This window comes from Labrus mixtus, chromosome 9, assembly GCF_963584025.1.
Source record: "Labrus mixtus chromosome 9, fLabMix1.1, whole genome shotgun sequence".
Classification (NCBI taxonomy): domain Eukaryota; kingdom Metazoa; phylum Chordata; class Actinopteri; order Labriformes; family Labridae; genus Labrus; species Labrus mixtus.
This window is the reverse complement of record NC_083620.1, coordinates 26,589,126-26,609,052: the sequence shown is the minus strand read 5'-3', so window position 1 is coordinate 26,609,052 and position 19,927 is coordinate 26,589,126. Positions and strand designations below refer to the sequence as shown.

The window sequence follows — 19,927 nt, the reverse complement described above, 5'->3', positions numbered from 1 at the left end:
GGATTTTGCACTTCTATATTGTCGTCATTTTTCAACACTGGAGGTTACATCTTGAGAATGACAGAAAGTTAGGCTGACATAAGATTTCCAACATGGTGATCCACATCGATGGGCTTCAAACCAGCTCTTCAGAAACCAGTTAGTGACATCACTGAGACGATGTCCATTTTGTTTTTACAGTAAGCTGAAGATTCAGGAACACTTCTATAAATTGAGCTAAACTTTGGCCAATAGTCCAATAATCACCTTCTCACTTTTGCATAACCATAAAACCCCTTAAACACAAGTTTCACAACATGTTGTTTTACTTGTTCGGGTGAACGATGACACAATGTGAGCCGTTTATCTGTTCATCTCTGTTTACGATGGTCAGGGGGAGACGGTGGTGGTTTGCCTCCAAGCTGAAACTTTAAGCTTGTGACCCTGAGCTTTCTCTTCCAGCTCGGCAGCTGTTTTTAACGTTTGACAATGATGTTTATTTTAAACCTCTCCTCTTATGAAATGCATCCAACGCGTTGTTTTATCATCTACCTGTCATCACGGTTTCATAGAACATTATGAAACTGTTGGCGCCTAGATGCATTTTGCAGTCGCACCAAGTCTGAGTAATTCAGACTTAAAATAATGAAGTTAATTTAACATCAGGACGCCTCTACAGCAGGAGGATGATTCTTTTAAACAGCTGTCTTTGTCTTCACTAATGAGTCTGACTATTAAATGTTATACGCATACAGATAGCAGCGAGACTGAACATGAGGAAGCTGTCGTCCATCACACTGCATCATTTTATTACATCAGTTCACAAGGTGACAACTCCTCCTTCCCCAGGGTCAGAAAATATTCATCTTCTACATTTTCAAGGATTTGTAGTTTGCACAAACGGCAGACACACGAACACATGATTGTTTCTGAACATCATCACGAATGATTGACAGGTGAAATATACAACGTAAAGCAAAGTAAACTTGAGATCAAATATATGTTCTAGTATGTCTAAATTAAAAAATGTTCAGTGCATTATTGACGTGGAAGTAATGTGAACCCATAAACATGTGGTTCTGATTGGCAGCTTGATTCAAGTTGTGCCCGTGCAGTTCACTCGCCCGTGTGTGTTCTGAGAGAGAGAGAGAGAGGCAGACAAAGAAAAAAAAAAAACAAGAATGAAAACAAACATCACATGCCAACATTTTTCTTTGTGAGTCCACTTCAGTGTGTCGGCGTTTCCTCCTGAATGTGTCTGCTTCCCGTGTGTAACCCTGTAAACGTGGCACTTTTCACACCGGGTTCCTGTTGGCACCATCTGGAAGACAAATCTGTTTCTCTGAGGAACCGAAACTACCTTAAGAGTCCTGTGTTTGGCTTTTTGTTTCTAATACACAATGAATGCACATGCATCACTTTTGCAAAATCTAAAAAAAAAAAGAGGTGAAGACTCGTCCTATCTGGAGCCGGCGTTCTGCAAGTGAAGCTACTTCTTACTGCTTTGTGTGATCAGAGGGATTTCTGTCACCTCTGTCATTTAAAATAAATCATCATTGGATTCTGACTGAATCCAACAGATGTGTGTTTACAGCGATTAAAGAGCATTATGTCATCAGCTGTTTTTTTTTCTCAAACAAAATAATAACATTTTTAGGGTGCAGTTTAAAGTATTTTGTCACACCCATAACTTCAATGCATTTCTCTAAAAGCTCCAGTACATCAGACTTGGCACTCAATAATACAGAATTGCTCGAAATTGTCACAGTGTCTAATTCAAAGCTAACATTGTGAACGCAAACGATATGCCGATAAGGGGTATCATAAGTTGCAGCTCAGTGTTAAATAACCATAATATCCGTAAGAAAATATCACAGTCAGTGTTCCTGGCATTCTGCCTCCTTGAACATCTGGATACATTGAGTGAGTGTAAGTTGTAAGTTGGCTTTAGACACACAATCGGTTCTCCCGATCTTTCTGTCAGAGCGGCTCCAGAGGAAGAAAACGTCTCGTTGTTTGAGTGAAACAATTATTCTCATCTCAAGACAAAAGATAACATGAGTAGAAAGGGGGGGGGAGAGAATAACCAAGGTTAACTAGTGACAGCAGACTCAAAAATGAAACAGCAAATACTTCCATCAAAACAGATCAGTCCATGGAAAGGTGACCTCCAGAACGATGAATGCAATCATCACAAAGAAGCAGAATCGGCGATGTTTCATTCTTGTTTGGCTCGTTGGTATGAAACTCAAACAAAGAGACGCTTTCTGCCCTCCAAGCAGCTCTAAAGTGAAGACGTGTTTCTCTTTAAATCTTCTCTGATAAAACAACAGGAGGGACAATTTCAGGGGTGTGTAGTTATATAAAAGCATTTATGACTTTTCCTCTAATATGAGTGCCTGTTAACTTGGGCGTCATCATGCTCCAATCAGTCTGTGACGTCGCGCTGTCCTCATGGTGGAGTTGGAAAAATGAAAATGGTTGTGGTGGTGAACGAGGTGGCACAGGGTGAGTCATGAAACACTCCAGCGGTTTACATCGACGGGAGCTGGAGGAGACGACTTCTGAAACACAACCGAAAGAGTTGTTTCATTTTTATCAAGGTTACGTCTTGTCACCGGGTTCGAGCTTTAAGAACCAGGAAGTGCAAAGAGCCAAAAGGTCGCTCAGTTATTTTTGCGAGCAGATAGACCGCCGGAGGTGAATCCAGAGTCGACGGAAACCTGCGGTCAGTCTGTTGTGCCCAGCTCAGGTTCAAGCTGCAGCTCTTCATCAAAATCCAACCAAGAGCCGAAGCTGCTCAGTTACTCCATGATGTTTCTGTTGTAGTCATATGACAGCCGTCGCTTGGCAGCAGCATTCTGAGCATGCTGATTGGCCGAGGGAAGGCCAGGGGAGAGTCGTCGATTGGCTGTCCGAGGAGCAGGTTTGACCTCCTGCAGAATATAAAAACACACCGTGATGCAGAGATTCAAAAAGACATCTGATCACACTTTTTTAAAAAGGGTTTCTCAGGTTATTTTGGAATAGAGACAGGACAGTGGATAGAGTCCAAAATCAGAAAGAGAGAGAGAGAGAGAGAGAGTTTCGAACCCAGGCTGCCTGCCAGCAGGACTGCAGCCTCCGCACATGGGGCGTGCACACTAACCACTAGGCTACAGACACCCTGATCACACATTTTGTATTATTTTTTGTTTGCTTTAGACGAGTAGTTTAAAAAAAACTGAACCATGCTTCTTGGATAATATCCAACTATTTATTTATGATACATTCCAATCTATTAATCAATAAATGAGAAGCTACAGCACATCACCGTATCACTGCACACATTTCACATTCATATTAAACTCACCGACTTCCTCCATATTCATTCACAATAAAGGTGATTATCAACATATATTGTCTCTCCCTGTTTATTTCTAAATGTGAGAATTTGAGCATTATGTAAAGTAGTCGTTGAATTTAAAATCAGTGTTGAGCTTTTTTTAAATGTAAAAGTAGCTAAATGTTTTTATTGTGACCCGTGTGATCCAAATACCCAACAATAAATAACCTCAGAAATTAGACTATTCCCACGAGTAGAGCCTCCATGGTGTTTCATTTGTGCACAATTCTCTGTTTTAAAAAAGAAAACAACATGTAATCATGTGTAAGCATCTGTAACTTATTGCTAATAATGTTAAGCTTACAACTCATTACTTGAGTGAAGACATGGTACCCAGATAAAACAGTTTAAAGAAGAGCCTTCAGCAGAGTGTGATTCCTGCTCAGTCACCTTGAAACAAAGACTCTGGAGGAGTGAACCTCGTTTGCTTCTCCTGCAGGTTGCTTTGTATTTCCCTCAAACGCTCCCCCTCATTGTGAGTCCAGCCGGCCTCATCGGCTCGTTTATCTGCGACTGTGGAGTGTGACGAGTGTTTTGCATGTAACAGCGGTCACTTAATTTAAATGAAACTGCAGTTTTCAAGGCCACCAGTCAAACAGCACTATCAGTCCCTTTCACACGCTGTTAATGCTGCAGGGACAAATTCAATTTAACAACACCGAAGCTTCACAAACTGAAACTCAACATGAAGCGCCCTCTGCTGATTTGTCCTCGTGAAATTATGGCGAGCGTGTGCAGAAAGGAGGAGAGAGAATTAAGTGTAACATCATTTTAAAGAGCTCATTAAAACGCTGGATGTGAGTCATGTGGGCGAGACAGACTTTGTTTTGCCATGTTTGTTTTGTGAATGACACCGGTCTTATACTCACAGCGTGCGGCTGCTCCAGGTGAAACATCGTCAGGAGGAGGTCACGAGACACGCCATTGGCTCTCTTGTATCTCTGACAAATCATTTTGTTCAAGTCATGGAAACTGTCCAACAGCCTGCGGGGTCAAACATGAACAAGAGAGCCACGATTTACCAGAAAGACAAACAGACACAGATACATTTTGAATTAAATCACAGCTGTAGAAGCTGCATAAAACATACAATGATGTTTTCAGATTAAATTAATGGATTTTAATAGTGATGATATAAAAGAACTGGGTCATGTTCAGCTGGTGTAAAAGATATTTCAGTGTTACTCATAGAAACTGCATTAATGATTGACTTTTGGTTAGAAAAGTACCAAAAAAATCATTTTCTGATCTTTAATTGACAGAGATAAAATGGTATTTTATGGGGCTGTCATGAAACGTGGATTCTTTTGTCTAAACATTTGTAATACATTTTTTTTTAATGTTATGTTTAACTCATCAGACTGCCACACACTGTATGAATGACATCTTATGAGCGATTTTCTTGCAGAATGAATTCTTTACATGGCGGAGTAAATCCTGTCTGTAAACTGTTTACTTACGTTAGTTTGTAAAAGTGATCGTGGAAAATAAAATGTTTTATTCTATATCTGCAATTTGCATCCAAGAGTGTCTGTCTTAAACACTCTGCCATCACAACCAATCATAAACACAATCTATATTTAGACCTTCTGTTTGTCTTTAACTGGCAGTTCACAACAACAACCACTAGGTGGCCTCGATTTATCACATTTTCCCGGAGCATAGTTCCTCTAAATATATGAATATAACATTTCTGCACACAACCACATGGATGGATCCCACCATCCATCTTACAATAAAACACTGTTTTAGGATTTGGGGAAAAGTTTAAACGACTCGCTCTCACTGAAGCTCTCAAAAAGTTTTTAAAAAGTTCAGTCTTTGCAGTGATAACGTTGTGTTCATGTGTTTTCTGACTTGCTGAAAAACTGAGATCTCCATGTTAGTTTCCTGCAGCAGGTTGAAGCCCAATATGAAGGACTTGTCTGTTGACTCTGATTTATGCTCATAGAGATTGTAGGAATGTGTCGACACAACCTTCACACACTGCAGCAGATCAATTAGTACGCAGTAAATCTCTAATGATTCGGTTATGTAAACTGACCTGAAATAGGTTCAGTTGAGATGTTAACTTACCCCTGGTCCTGGTCTGCCCTGCCTCGGAGGATCTGGGTCAGGGTGGGAACAGTATCGAGGTCACTTGAGGACGAAGCAGGCAGCGACGGGAAGGCCTCAGCGAAGACAGACGCCTGAAAAACAGACACAAAAAATAAGTCATAAGATTTAACAGAATGTGTTTTTCCTGCAGGGCATCAAACCTAACGCTCATGTGATAAGAAACAAAAACAAGTCGACATGCCGCCCACAGGACAGCACGTATCTGTGATGCAGGAGTATATCTGTGTAGCCCTCCTCTGTCCGTTAACCTGCCCTGCCTAAGAAGCGTCTTCATGACCCTGCAAGCATACGAAAAACAGCTCATTTGAAAACACTTTTTCTCTCCTTCGCTGCAGCTTTGGGCAGAGCTCGTTTTTCATCTGCATCTTTTCACTGCATTAACGTCCGCTGGGAGACTCTATCCTGCAGTGTCGGCTCCTTTCTCAGAAAAAAAAAAAAAAAAAGCACTCAGAGCTTACACTGGTCTAATGTGAGCTACAAAATAGTGACTAATTTAAGTCTGAAAACTTTGTCACCTTATCCCTAGGGCGGTGTCTTGGATGTGTTTCCATGGTAACAGTGTTGGAAAACAGGAAATTAAAAAAAGGGACATGGCTCATAATTACTTCTAACCAGAGTGATAGGTTTCTCTACTTTGTTTAATTCTAAATATTGGTTGAAATAAGCCTCTTAAATAAAATTTTTAACAAGTAAAAACAAACAAATAGATCTTTTTAGTGAGTTAACATGTTCCTGAGTGCAGATATATGCTAATGATTTACTGCTAACTTCACAGTGATAATGTTAATAATCCCTCAAAACGGCTGGAACCCCTAAAGTTGAAGCCTCTCCCCTTGATTTTGTGATAAAAACGATTTATGGAATAATACCTGTGAATGTGGAGAAGCAGTCTGGATTTAATTTAACTTTAAACACAGTTATGATTTGCGTAATGACGCTGCAGGGATACGAGTGATGATGATTCTCCGCTCGTTGAGAGTGGATGATGTTGAGGCCGACGATTCACAGGCAGCTAATTCCATCATTGACGATGCTGAAGTATAAGTTAAACACGCAGATGCTTGTAGATTTAGCTTATAAGACGGAGAACTTTACCAGATTCTGATTGGCCAAGAGCTTTTCTCTGCTCTGCTCCACAGCGCAGGTCGGCCACCACTGTCCGTCTGCGTCTCGACCGCCGTCTGACGAATCCTGAGGAAAGGCCGTCCAGGTGTCGTCTGATTGGGGGAACGAGCTGTCCGTCCAGCCGGGTGTCCAGTGAGTCGACTCTCCAGTGATGGCGTGGTTTCCAAGTGCTGTTTGTCAGGCGCACACACACAAACACACACACACAAACACACACAAACACAGCGTTAATAGTACTCTGTAGTAAGTGTAGTAGACATCCTGTTGGCGTTGTGGTGTGTGTCACGTTTCAAGGCGGCTCTGCCAACCTGGATAGAAGACTGGAGGGCTCCTTCTCCAGGTCTACACTCCCTCCCTCCAACCACCCTCTGCCATCTCATGCAACCTTCACAACAAGGCCCTAAGACGCTGACTAGACTCTTCTCCTCTGTCGCCCCCCGGTGGTAGAATGAAATAACAGAAACTCCAGTAGATCTGCAGAGTCCCTCTGCACCTTTAAGAAAAAGCTAAAGACCCAGCTCTTTATGAACACCTACTAACTTAATGATGATGATTATGATGATTTTGATGGTTTTGATGATTTTGATGATGATATTTATGATGATTTTGATGCTGATTAGAGCTCTCAAGAACAGCTGTCGATGTCATGCTTTGCCTCTGGTCACTTCCTGTCAGCACCTGTGTGTCCAATCAGACTCAAAGCTGATCGTTTGCTCTTACTGACCTTTCTAGATCCTTGCTCTTGTTGTACGTTTCTTTGGATTGGAGCGTCTGCTAAATGAATTGTAGAATTGTAGACTGAGTAAACCATTATTACACTGAGAATGTGTTTGAGGTTGACTTGTTAAAGGCTTTATATGCGATTTTTTGATCCAGCAGATGTCGCCCTTGAGCACCAGCATGAAACCAAAACAACTCGCGGTGCATTGTTTGTGTTAGCATGCTAATGCTAGCGATCTTTATTATGCTCGTATCTTCACACTGCATGTAAATTTACCTGAAATGAGCGTGATCTAGAAACACAGTTAAGCAGTGAGTACAGTATGTTATTCTTCTTTTCTCTAGTCCCTCAATTAAACAACTTTTATACACGAGGGGAGGAGTCAGCCGGCCGTCCGGGCGATGTAAACAAAGTGAAGATAGGACTCTGAAAACTCTGAGTGTGTTAGAGTTGGGTGTTACACCCATTGTAGACAGTCATGACTCACAGAGTTATTTTCAGAGGAGATACTTGATTTCTATTATATTTAAGTGCATATAAAGACTTTAAATTGGATTGACAATAATGGTGTAAAAAGCTGCTTGTTATCATACCACACCATAACTGTGTCCTATGCTCTCAAAAGTTAGATTGTTAGTAGAATTTCCACATGAAGGTTCAGATAGAGCAACTTGAAACGACACTCCCATGTCCCACACTACAATTCACTCAGCCGTACACGGAGCTGTGTAGCATGTAGTTCTCACACACCTACTTCTACCCCATAAACATCAAACGTACGTGTTATCTTTTACAAGCTATCAAACAGCAACGTCTCGCTCCAAAGGGAACATCTCAGTGAATATTTGTCTCACTTTGATGCTGGTTGCCTTCTCATGTTACCTGTCATCACTCACAGGCTACATGGTGTGTATAATAGACACTGCTGTTGTTTTAGTGTGTGTGTGTGTGTGTGTTTGTGTGACATTCTTTTTCACCCATTGCCCCACAACCTGAGGCTTAAAAACGAGCTCAATGTCCCGGGCCTCGTTTGCCTCCTCCTCCTCCTCCTCCCTCCCTGAACACAAACTCTGAATGATTAATACGTGTAGTGAGAGCGAGAGGAATTCAGGTCAGGACAGATTCTGACTTCCATCCGAGAGCCAAGTGGAGCTCGGCTCCACATTTCTGACAAGATTAGAAACTTTAGTGATCAAATTATTTTGCACTTCATGTTATGAACTTATTCAACTCGGTATCAGATCAAACCTTTTTATCTACAATCCTCTCATTTTAACATCTCTCAGTCAGTTTAGGACGAACACATTTATTGTACTTCACAGCTTAAAGTCTTTCTATGTGATTTTTCACACTTAAATATAATATAAATCAAGTATCTCCTCTGAAAATAACTCTGTGAGTCATGACTGTCTACAATGGGTGTAACACCCGAGTCCCACTGTCTGTGATGTTTTCAGAGTTTTCAGAGTCCTATCTTCAGTTTGTTTACATCGCCGGGATGGCCGGCTGACTCCTCCCCTCACGTATAAAAGTTGTTTAATTGAGGGACTAGAGAAAAGAAGAATAACATACTGTACTCACTGCTTAACTGTGTTTCTAGATCACGCTCATTTCAGGTAAATTTACATGCAGTGTGAAGATTCGAGCGTAATAAAGATCGCTAGCATTAGCATGCTAACACAACAATGCAGCGCGAGTTGTTTTGGTTTCGTGCTGGTGCTCAAGGGCGACATCTGCTGGATCAAAAAATCGCATATAAAGCCTTTAAACTGTCGTATAAAAGCAGCCAACACTCTGATTCACAGGCCTCAGACGTAACCAACAAATGGATCAACCAGGAGGTGATGGATATTTTCTTTTTGACTATGTAGCTGAGAAACAACACTGGTACGCTACGCTGGTAGCCTAGTACAGAGGCTACAGTCGTCCAAGTGTGCGGTCCAGGTTCGAATCCGACCTGTGGCTCCTCTCTCTCTCCCAGGTTCTTGACTCTATCCACTGTCCTATCTCTCAAATCAAATAAAGGCAAAAAAAAGCTAAAAAATAAACATAAAAAAGTAAACAAAACTGGGCGTTAGTCACTGTTTTGGTATATTTATGGGCTTTAATCCCTCTTCTCTTCCCCTCTTCATGATCTAGGAGTCCGCCCTGGCGCTGCTGTTTTGTGTCATTTTTAATGTCATTTTTTCCTGGAAGCAAATACTTTCACATATTATTAGCAGACTCTTCAATGAGTTGAGTGCATTATGTTACATTATTCTTTAAATATTGTTTGTGTATTCATATGCAATGCAACTGCACTGTCATGCCACAGTATTTTAACTTTGGCAAACATTAATGCAGAGATGATTCTTACTATGATGTCAAGATGTTTTAATAATCAATACGTAAACATCAGAGCGACGACGGCTGCCTTAAGGATTGATTAGCAAACCTGCACAGAGAGACAGTGAGAGGGTAACAAGTTAGCTAACTTCATTATGAAAATATATTTCAGCTTCCAACTCAATATCCTGGTGATGAAACATTATATTAGTTTGAGGAGTATGTTAGTGTGTACTGACATTTAAAAACTTCCAATATATTGTGTGTTTTTATCCAGAGTGATGGCACTTCTTCAAACCCCAGAAAGTCAAACACAAACTGTGTGTGTGGCCATCGAAGGTGCACAAACTGAATCTGAGCGATCCTCTAACACATTAAATACTATTTACACTAAATGATCTGTTGATGCAGGCAGCACCTTCAAACTCTTAAATCCTCTACAGTTTGTTCAAGTACTACAATAAACCAGATGTATGAAGGAAGGACAAATGTATGATGATGAAACCTCGGCTTAGCTTTGTTGCCCTCTGAGGTAACCGGGCTTAAGTGATTAGCTAAAGGGAGCGCACTGAGGGAACGTAAGGACTGATTAACACGGCATGTTCGAGGCACAATGACTCTGAGACGTGACGTTCTCAGCTGCATGCGTGTCGTGTGTGTGTTGAATATAGACGAGCTGATTCACACTGTGTCAGATTATTATTTTATGCATTCAGTTGGTGTACTTGCTCACAGCGCTGTGAAGTCAGACATTATTTATTAATATGGTGTCTCTTTTATATCAGCAGTGTGTTTGTGAGTTTTAAATCTTTCCCAATAAATCATCGTACACTCCACATTTTAGTGACAACTTGACTTCTTTTTTTAGTTTTTTTTTCAGACTGGTTTCATTACAAACAATATGTTGTCTGTCTTTGTGAATCCACTTAGAAACACATAGCTCTCCTTATTAACTAACAATTATTTCTTCTGATTTTGATTATCTCAACTTTGAAAAGTGAATGTATCAGCGTTTCACACGTTCCCAAAACTCCTGAAACATCAGGAGGGCTGAGTGTGTGAACGAGAACGGCCACATTTTTCACCAGGACTTTATCTGGACTTTTCCAGCCATCCTTAAAATGTCTGCTAGGAGTAAACGCAGCAGGTCGTATTCAGAAGATTTACAGCGCGCGATGGTGACATGTACAGTATAACCTGAGACCCAGGAGAAACTGGTGGGAGTCTTTGGGCACATTAAGAAGCCGCTTCATACTCATCTCAACACTATGTCCTTTTCCACTCTTTGTATTGTTCTGTGGACACATCCAATAACACATAGCATAGGTATGAGGCGTAACCTCATGCTAAGAAAGCAAATGTAACAGCTTATTTTTAACGACTGTTATTTAATGTCCATATGTTTAAACCTTCAAAATCCATGATCAAACTATTTCCAAAGACACTCATTATTCTTCGGTACTCAGGACAAAGTGGAATAGTTTAAAGCAGCTGTGGAGTCGCTCCAACCGTGAGTCACAAACTTTGTCTGAATGGGATTTTAACTTCTGGAACAAGAAGGTTGTTTTAAAGAGCTCCAGCCAGGTTTCAAAACGTCCTCCTATCAAGTCTGAAGTATTGTCAGACTGTGTTACATCATAAATACACGTAAAGAAGCTTACAGGGGATTTAAAACAACTCCACTGATAACACCAGGAGGATTCTGAAGCTGCTAATTTAACAGCATTCAAGTTTCTTACAGGCTAAAAGACAGAAACTCACCGGTGTGGCCCTTTCAAACAGAGCATGTGTAAGTGCATTCCTGAAACAGTACAAAAGGTTAAAAAACGCACTAATACTCTGAGTGAGTTATTTCTAGCACAACAACAAGAGAAGAGCTGATATTTTTAACGTCTCTGCGTCTGAACATTTGTGACATCCTCAGAAGACTCCGCTCCACTTCTGAAGCTCTTTAGCGTCAGACTTGTCAACTTCTTCAACCAAAATAATGTTTGAGTCACACGGCAGCAGACAGAGAGGAAACTTACTAAAGCTGTCATAGGGGCGAGAAATACTGAGCGAGAGAGAGAGAGAAGGCCGGCAAACATAGAAACCAGGAGACTCACCAACACTCCCTCTGCTCCCACAAGGCACTGAGGCAGACATGCTGGATCCCTCGCTCCAGGCCGGCTCTCCCTCCGCCTGCATGAATACTCCAAACTCATCTTCCTCCTCCCCCTCCGCCTCCTCTTTCCTCCCCTCCTCAGAGGCCACGGTGGAGACCCTCTCCTCCTCCAGCTCTCTCCCGTGCCTCCGCTTCCCTTCCTGGCCTCCTTCCCCGTCTTCTGCCGTCACTCCTACCCTTTCCTCCTCCTCCTCCTCCTCCTCCTCCACCTCCTCCTTCTCCGCCTCCAGACAGGGCAGGCCGGTTGCCATGGATCCCAAGGGGGGCTGAGAGGGGGCAGGATTAGCCGTGGAGAGTGTAATGGAGGTGGAGGGATCAGCACAGGGAACATTAGTGACGTTGGTGCTGGTCTCTCCGTTTAATTCAACGTGCGCGATGCTTGTTTGTCCACAGGTGTCTCCAGCCTCACTCACCCTGCATCCACCTGCACACTCGTGTTTCAGTGCACAGCTTCTTACTACTTTGTCCTGTATGCTATTTACATGAATGTCCTCCTCAGCCTCTTTGACACTAATCTCTTTACCATCAGAATCGTGCACACTGGAGATGCAGTCTTTACTCAAAATCTCCTCTGCTTCTTCCCCTTCCTGAAGATTTACTCTCTCCTCTTTATTTCCCTCCCGTGACTCCTCTTCTTTCTCCTCCAACACCGCCTCATCTCTAAAATCTGCTCCAATAAGCTCAGTCCCACTATAATTGCATCTGTTTTCTTCTCCTATCCTCACGCTAATTTCAAAGATGGGGGGACTTGTGTGTCTCAGGGAGAAAGACGAAGCCTCTATCTCTTCTTTTTTGCTGCTGATTTCTACGTTTTTAAAGAAAAACTGAGGTTTTATGTCCTCGTTCACAGTGTTGGCACGGTTTGCTTCTTGCAGCTCAAATGGGCTATCATCCGGTCCATCTGCTACCCCTTGTTGATACCCTTCAATTTGATCTTCTTTGCTGTTCTCTTTCTCCCCCAAAACAACAAAACTCTTGTGATCTTCATGGCAGGTGCTGCCCTCTGCAGGAGCGGAGGGCTCAGCGCAGGTGGAGGCGGAGGCGTCCTCAGAGCGGTTTGCTACGACAGAGAGTTCAGCAAGAGTCTGATTAATTCCCTTCTCCTCCTCCTCCTCCTCAACATTCACAATCTCTGATTCGTGATCTGTGTCCACACAGTCAGGAAATCCATTTACATTAGCGGCTGTGTCTTCACAGGGGATCTCTCCTGGTTTTCTGTGATCAATATCTCTGATATGTCCTGATGAAATGTCATCAGTTGCCCTCGGAGACCGGTCATGACTAAAATCATAGTTCCTAGTTTGTACTTTCATTTCCTCAGAGTCTGTAGCCTCTTTGTTCTCTGAACAGTCGTCCTTGATGTGAGAGGTTTTCTCGTTACTCTCTGCTTCTCTAATCTCTTCGACATCACAGCCGCTGTGGGATTCTGGGTTATGGTGGTTAGATTCTGGGTCAGGGTTTGGTACATCCAAAACAGACGAATTAGACGACTCCAAGCCGCAGACGCTTCCCTCCTCCTCCTCCTCCTCCTCATTCTTCTGCTTCTCCTTCCTTACTCCCTCCAGCTCGATGTCCAGCTTGTTTTGGATGACTCCTCTTGGATTTTCGCCTCCCTCGTTTTCATCCTGGCTTCCCTTCCTCTGTGCGCTCCTTCCACACCGAGTGCAGGTTTCAGGAGAGTCGTGGTGGCTGCATCTGGGACTTCTGCACGCTCTCCTGTTGTTGTCCTGCTGAGGGCTGGGAAACTGTTCAAAGTCCAGGCTTCCTTTGTCTCCCTCTTCCTGCCTTTCTTCTTGGATGATTTCTCCTGCAGGAACTTCGCCACCGCTCCGCTGCTGCTCTCTGCTCGAGCCACTTTTCTCCCGGCCCGCTGCATTACAGGACTTCCTCCATCTCCGGCCAGATCGCACTCTAACCCGGTTTGCTCCAGTCTGTGCCGGTGGAGTTGGCCCATTGTCCCTCCTACCGGCTGGGGTGTCTCTGCTCCCGCCTCCTCCTCCTCCTCCTCCTGTCTTCCCTCTCAGCCATCCTCCAACACTGGAGGCTGCACTGGAGGTCATACCACAACCGGGTTTAGCTGTCGAGTACAAACAGCTCCCTTTCTCAGTCCGGAGGAAGATGCACTGAGTCTGAGTCTTCCCGCTGCCCTCTGATGTCTTCAAGGTGGCGACCGTCACCAAAGCTCCGATCCCGGCCTGCCCGGCGTCCAGCCCCAAGGGAATCCCGTAGCCCATGCCGCCCCACTCACCGCTGAGGTACACATCAGCAGGCCGGGGGCAAGAAGTCGAACCGCCTCGGCCCGCGGGAGGAGCAACGGGCGCTTGACCTCCTCCCAGGAGACCTCCAGCCTTCTTTCGATTCTTGGAGAAGAGGGCCCAGGCTCGTAGCCCCCGGATCAGCGGCAGGTCTCCGAGGCCGAGCTCCATCCTGCTGTGGAAGGGCAGGGAGGCTCTGGAGCACTTCTGGAGCATGTCCCGGGTGGAGCCTGACACATTCAGGCAGGGGTAGTTATTGTTGTTATTCTGCTGCAGCATGGTGCCTGCTGTTGGCCTCATTTATGATTTATTCACTTATCCTTTATTAAAGCGCAGCCGGTCATGTAAGAGGGAACACTGGCACCATCAAGAGTCTTGTGTTTGATTCAGAGCATAATAGCTCTAATGTTTAAAATATTAAAGTCTGGAAAAATCACACCGAGCATGATAGAAAAGCTAAACTACTGTCAAGAAAGCCGATAAGAGAGCTGACTCTCACGCTGATGAACAACAGATTAATAACAGTTCATTCTCGTCGACAAAAACAGAATCTGTTGTTTTCCTAATGGTGGTGTTTTCAGTTTCCCTTCATCGCTCCTTAACTTTGAAGGTGTGACGAGGAAAACAAACGCCCAGGTCAGACGTCCAGCTGTCAGAGAGAGACCGTGAGAGAGAGGATAATGAGAAGTTTGCTTTCCTCCAGGCCGATGCACAGTGACGCCGTCGTCAGAGCTTCACTGTCAGCACAGGAGACTGACTCAGCTGTCACAGAACAACCTGCAGGGGAGTGGGACAAAACAAGGCAATTAATAGTTGGAAAAGCTGCGACGCCTGCTCGTACAGAAACAGCATTTTTCGACTAATTGTTTTTAAAGTTTAATTGTAAATTGCAAGTATCGTGGCCAAGAGTGGAAGCAATACAGGCCTTTTTAAAAGTAATAGGATCAGATTGAGTGAAAATGTAAATGAAAGCATAATTGAGTAACGCTTAATTTCCTGTTATCCCACACAGAGCGGAGATCGTGTTTCACTTTGGTTTGACTCACTGGATTACAGCTCTCCTGTTTGTGGAGGTGTGAGTCTGTCAAAGGTCAAACATTTGAATCCAAGTGGCTTCTTTTCATACTACACCTACACAGACAGGCCATTTTTTTAAAATATAAAATATGTACAATCAGACATGTCATGCATTACTGTTGCATCAGCCATACAAAATAAACATGAATAATGACACATAGAGGGGCCATTAAACCACAAACCCCCTCTTCGTGCCAAACACAGTTTACATGATTGACCAAAAGTGACTCAATAGAGCTCTACGGTAAGAAGCAAAGAACTGGTGTGGGCCACATATCTCACTAAGCCTACTGATGAGAGCACACTGTGATGAAGATAAAACACCAAACCACAGACTGTACCAGCAAAACCAGTATCCCCCATCCAACATGTCCTGAGAGATGCTCGAGGAAAGGTCTCACCTGGTTCGATGCCTCCTGTCCGAGCTTTACATTAAGTGCCCTTCACTGGACGCCTCTCTGCTTCCTTGTTGTTTACAGGAGAAGCCCTTTCTTCCTCCTCGGGGCTCTGGAGCATCCTTCAGCGGGATCAGCGCCACCACATCCCATCCAGTCGGCCTGCACCACTTGGAGCTACAGCGTTACAAATCAAGTCAAACACGCACTCAGCTCTGCCCCATCGTCTAAATCAGCGCCGAACAGCACGGTGAATCTTTTTTGTTTTTTCTCCTCCTCTCATCTTTTCTCGCCGCTCGTTCGACCATTTGCGCATCCCTTCACCCACCGCGGCTCGACATCGTGCGTCGCCGCATCTTACCGCAGTAGCCTCGGGTGCGCTCAGCGAGCAGGATGACGGAGAGCTAATTTGACTTGCAGCCCACTCACCGATACGAGGGGTGGATCGTGCCACACGGAGGCAAGGAGAGGCGAGGACAGCGGAAGTGTATGAGGGATGGTTAGTGCCACACTAGAAGTTTTTTTTTAATGTGGATATAAGGAAGAGATCATCATAGCTGTTCTCACATCAGCCATGCACTCTTGAACATTTCTAGAACATTCCCGGTAGACTGCCCCTGACATCCTTCAGTTCCAATAGTATGTTGTTCTCACTGCACATGTGGGAGACTCTTCCGGGAGAGGGGGGTTCTCAGGAGGCAAGCCATGACATTAAAGGCTTTATCTGTGATGTTTCACACTTAAATATAATATAAATCAAGTATATCCTCTGAAAATAACTCTGTGAGTCATGACTGTCTACAATGGGTGTAACACCCGAGTCCCACTGTCTGTGATGTTTTCAGAGTTTTCAGAGTCCTATCTTCAGTTTGTTTACATCGTCGGGACGGCCGGCTGACTCCTCCCCTCACGTATAAAAGTTGTTTAATTGAGGGACTAGAGAAAAGAAGAATAACATACTGTACTCACTGCTTAACTGTGTTTCTAGATCACGCTCATTTCAGGTAAATTTACATGCAGTGTGAAGATACGAGCGTAATAAAGATCACTAGCATTAGCATGCTAACACAACAATGCAGCACAAGTTGTTTTGGGTTTTGGTTTCATGCTGGTGCTCAAGGGCGACATCTGCTGGATCAAAAAAATCACATACAAAGCCTTTAAGTCAACGCAGAAGTGGTGGACAAAGCAACAGAGTCAGGTAAACAGCACCAAAGAAATCTTGCCTCTATATCTATGCTAGAGAGAGAAAAACACTGGAAAACAGAAAAGATAACGATGCAGTTGCATACAGTCTATGGTCGTGCACTGGTCACCCCCCCCCCCCCCCCCCCCCCCCCTCATGTGACTCATGCACAGATTATTCAACAAAGCAATTTAATAAACATAATGCACATTAAAAAGTTTTCTTTTTATTATATTCGGTGTAAAAGAGACTTAACTTATTGTTGAACATTTAGGGGACAGTTTAAATCATTGTCAGTGTTATTGTTGGAGATCAGTACCACTAAAACATCACCAGGTGGCAGTGTTGCTATGCTGAAGACAAACGTGAGGAACTGGTCACAGCTTTGGAAAATTAAACAAGTAGACATCTCCGTGCATGAGGCTGAGGCAGGAAATGCTGCACAACGATTCATACTCAGCTGGTAAGCTGGAGATATTAGCATCTGTGATGCCTGGAAAGTTTATGCTATTTTTTTTGTTGACCGTCATAGTGGATAGTGTTTTCTAAGCACACTCACATCTTTTTTGTTAAGTTAGAACATTAGCTAGCTAGCAACAAAGAGCAAAAACACTCTGTAGTGACTGTGTTCACTTTACAGAAACATCTCTGAGTAGAGCAGCAGAGTCTGCACATTGTCCCTATTTGCACCACTGCAGTCCTGTTTCATTAAAAGCCAGCCAAACAGCAGTAATTTGGTGAATACCAAACAGGGACTAATGAATAAATGTATGTCCCTTGATGCTGACATGATATTACCACTTTTGCAGAGCTACAGTGGATTAGCATGCTGTAGAAGCTGCCTGAAAGAGACGATGCAGATCATTATAGGAGACCATTTAAAGAGCTTTTGTTGCTTGTAATAATGAGGACAAAGGTGGCAGTGAGTGTTTTTCTCCTCAAGGTAGGGATGCAAACCGTCCCATATTTGACATCCCATATTTGTAACTAAATGTGTTCATCCTGAGCAGGAAATACTCTGTCCCGTATATTGACGTTACTTCTCTGTAATCACAAGGTGACACTTGACTGATCCTGGATCAGATCTGACAGACCATCATGCACCGATCTGCCGTCTGAGATATTCAAAGGTGTAAGGGAGGATGCCATGGTTACAATTGCTCATCCTGCTAAACATGACAAGAAGACAGAAGCAGAGAAGGCTGAGACGAGGAGGAGTTTGGATAAAGCAAGAGGACAGAAAATCAATACATCGTCATGTGCTCCTTGCCAATATGTGCATGCATGCAAATTTTACAGTTTCCATAAATGCCCCAAATCTGTGATGGCAGTTTAGAAAGACACATTTCCCATGGTGCAGTACCCAATAAAGCCAATAGGTGGCAGTAGAAGCCAAAATACATGAAAGCAAAGCTATGGATCGAGTTGGAAGATGAGTCGCGCAATGTGCGAGCTTAGCACAAGCAAGGTCAAATATTTTAGCAACACGGCCAACCTCTGGGTACAGAGGACAAATTGTTAGCAACAACAGCTAGGCACGCTAAGGTGACACTTTCAAGTTAAAATTCCCCTCAATTTCCACCTGCCCGAGGGGAGGGAGTGGGTTTAGATGGAGCCCTGAGGAGATGTTACTTTTCACATTTTGCAAGCCTCCCAGTATTAGCAACCCTCACTTTAAGCCTCCTGACAAACAGCTGCAGCTCGCCCACCTGTCAGTCAACTCAGTCACACCTCTTAATATGCCTAATACGTAAAAGTGAGTTGTCTGCGTTGCGTCACAGCTGTCCAATCTTTTGATCTCTGTGAGGAATGTTTGCACGATTTTTGTTAAGACATAAAATTCTTTATCTCTGTTTTATCCACTAAAAACAAACGAGGTAGACTTTAGCTGGGTGCATCGATCGCTCCTCATACAGCAGTAATCTTCCCTCACATACACTCACTCCTTGTTTCTTACGTCGCACAGCATCATCACAGCAGAAGATAAGTCGACTGAAACACACACACACACACACACACACACACACACGCACACACACAATAAGAAGACGTCATGCGCCTATGTACATAGTTTATCACTTTCTCCTCCAAAGTCCCTCCTCTCTTGAATTTTTTTATACCTGAAGTTAATCCATGTGCTTTTGTGTCTCTAATCCACAGCAGATTTTTTAAACTCCTCTTCTTCTCTGTGACTGATTCAGACTCAATTCAAGGGTTTTATGCTTCTCAAAATATATTTGTGCTTGTGCTCCTGCAGTTCATTCCTAAAGCAGCGTTTTAATCGAGGGAAGACGGCCTGCAGTGTGATGAGGTAAGAATAATCAGTCCACTTGCACAGACGTTCTGTATCTGCTGCTTTAACCAAAATGTGTAGAATACAGACTGAACCTAAAAAAAGTGAAATAATTAAATTAAAGCTGCCTTGTTAACATGAAATACCAATAACTACAGAGGAATTTGTGTATCCACTCTATGTGTGGTTTTTGAAAACACCACCAGGGGGCCCTCTGCATGCAAAGAAGATGTGTGTTTTTACTGTAATTTCAGGGATTGCGTTAATGTCAATCTTAGTTTGACATTTGCCTTCAAATGCAAATTTTCAACGAGTGATAACAAATGTTAATTTTTTTCTTGTTCTCATGAGGGTGTTGATTTTCTTAACTGTCTGCTTAAAGAAGAGGATTGGATAAAAGTAGAATAAAAAATCTTTAACAATGGGTTCATATGGATTTTGGTAACTGTATGGAAGACCAATCCTGTCAGAAAAAAAGGAAACTTACTTTTAATAACAACAACAAAAAAATTCATGACACAGCCATGTGATGGTATGATTATTTTTTACCAAGTTAAATATTTTGTATTATGTGAAATGTTTAAATAGTAAAAAAAAAGAAGAGATTGACGGGGCGTCGATAGACTAGCGGTTAGTGCGTGCACCCCATGTATGGTGGCTATAGTGCGGGTTCAAATCCGACCTGTTTCTCCTTTCTGGCCAAAAAAGTTGCACTTGAACACACCGCAAAGACTACAGCTAACGGCTAACCACCACTTACATTCTGCCCATGCGTAAGAGGAAATAACTCTCCATGCCAGCAGGCGGCGGTAGTCTGTAATCGTCATTCCAAAAAAGGGAAACTGGAAGAGGACAAGGACGGAGAAGAATGTTGTGATACGAGAAGACACTTTTTACACTCGCT

General features: G+C 43.2%; 1 protein-coding gene across 2 annotated transcripts; it reads right to left on the bottom strand.

Moving 5' to 3' along the window:
* Positions 1–767: 767 nt before the first annotated feature.
* Positions 768–15,979, bottom strand: si:ch211-14c7.2 (uncharacterized). Of its 2 annotated transcripts, XM_061047164.1 has the most exons (7): positions 15,551–15,979; positions 11,835–14,849; positions 11,759–11,786; positions 6,578–6,777; positions 5,441–5,553; positions 4,234–4,348; positions 768–2,915 (listed from the first exon to the last, which is right to left on the bottom strand). In XM_061047164.1, the coding sequence occupies exons 2-7, from the start codon at positions 14,370–14,372 to the stop codon at positions 2,784–2,786; spliced, it is 3,126 nt and encodes a 1,041-aa protein (XP_060903147.1). In that variant the 5' UTR covers positions 14,373–14,849; positions 15,551–15,979; the 3' UTR covers positions 768–2,783. The 2 variants fall into 2 exon arrangements, with proteins under 2 accessions (XP_060903147.1, XP_060903146.1); XM_061047163.1 differs by having other exon boundaries at positions 11,759–14,849; positions 15,551–15,978.
* Positions 15,980–19,927: the final 3,948 nt, after the last annotated feature.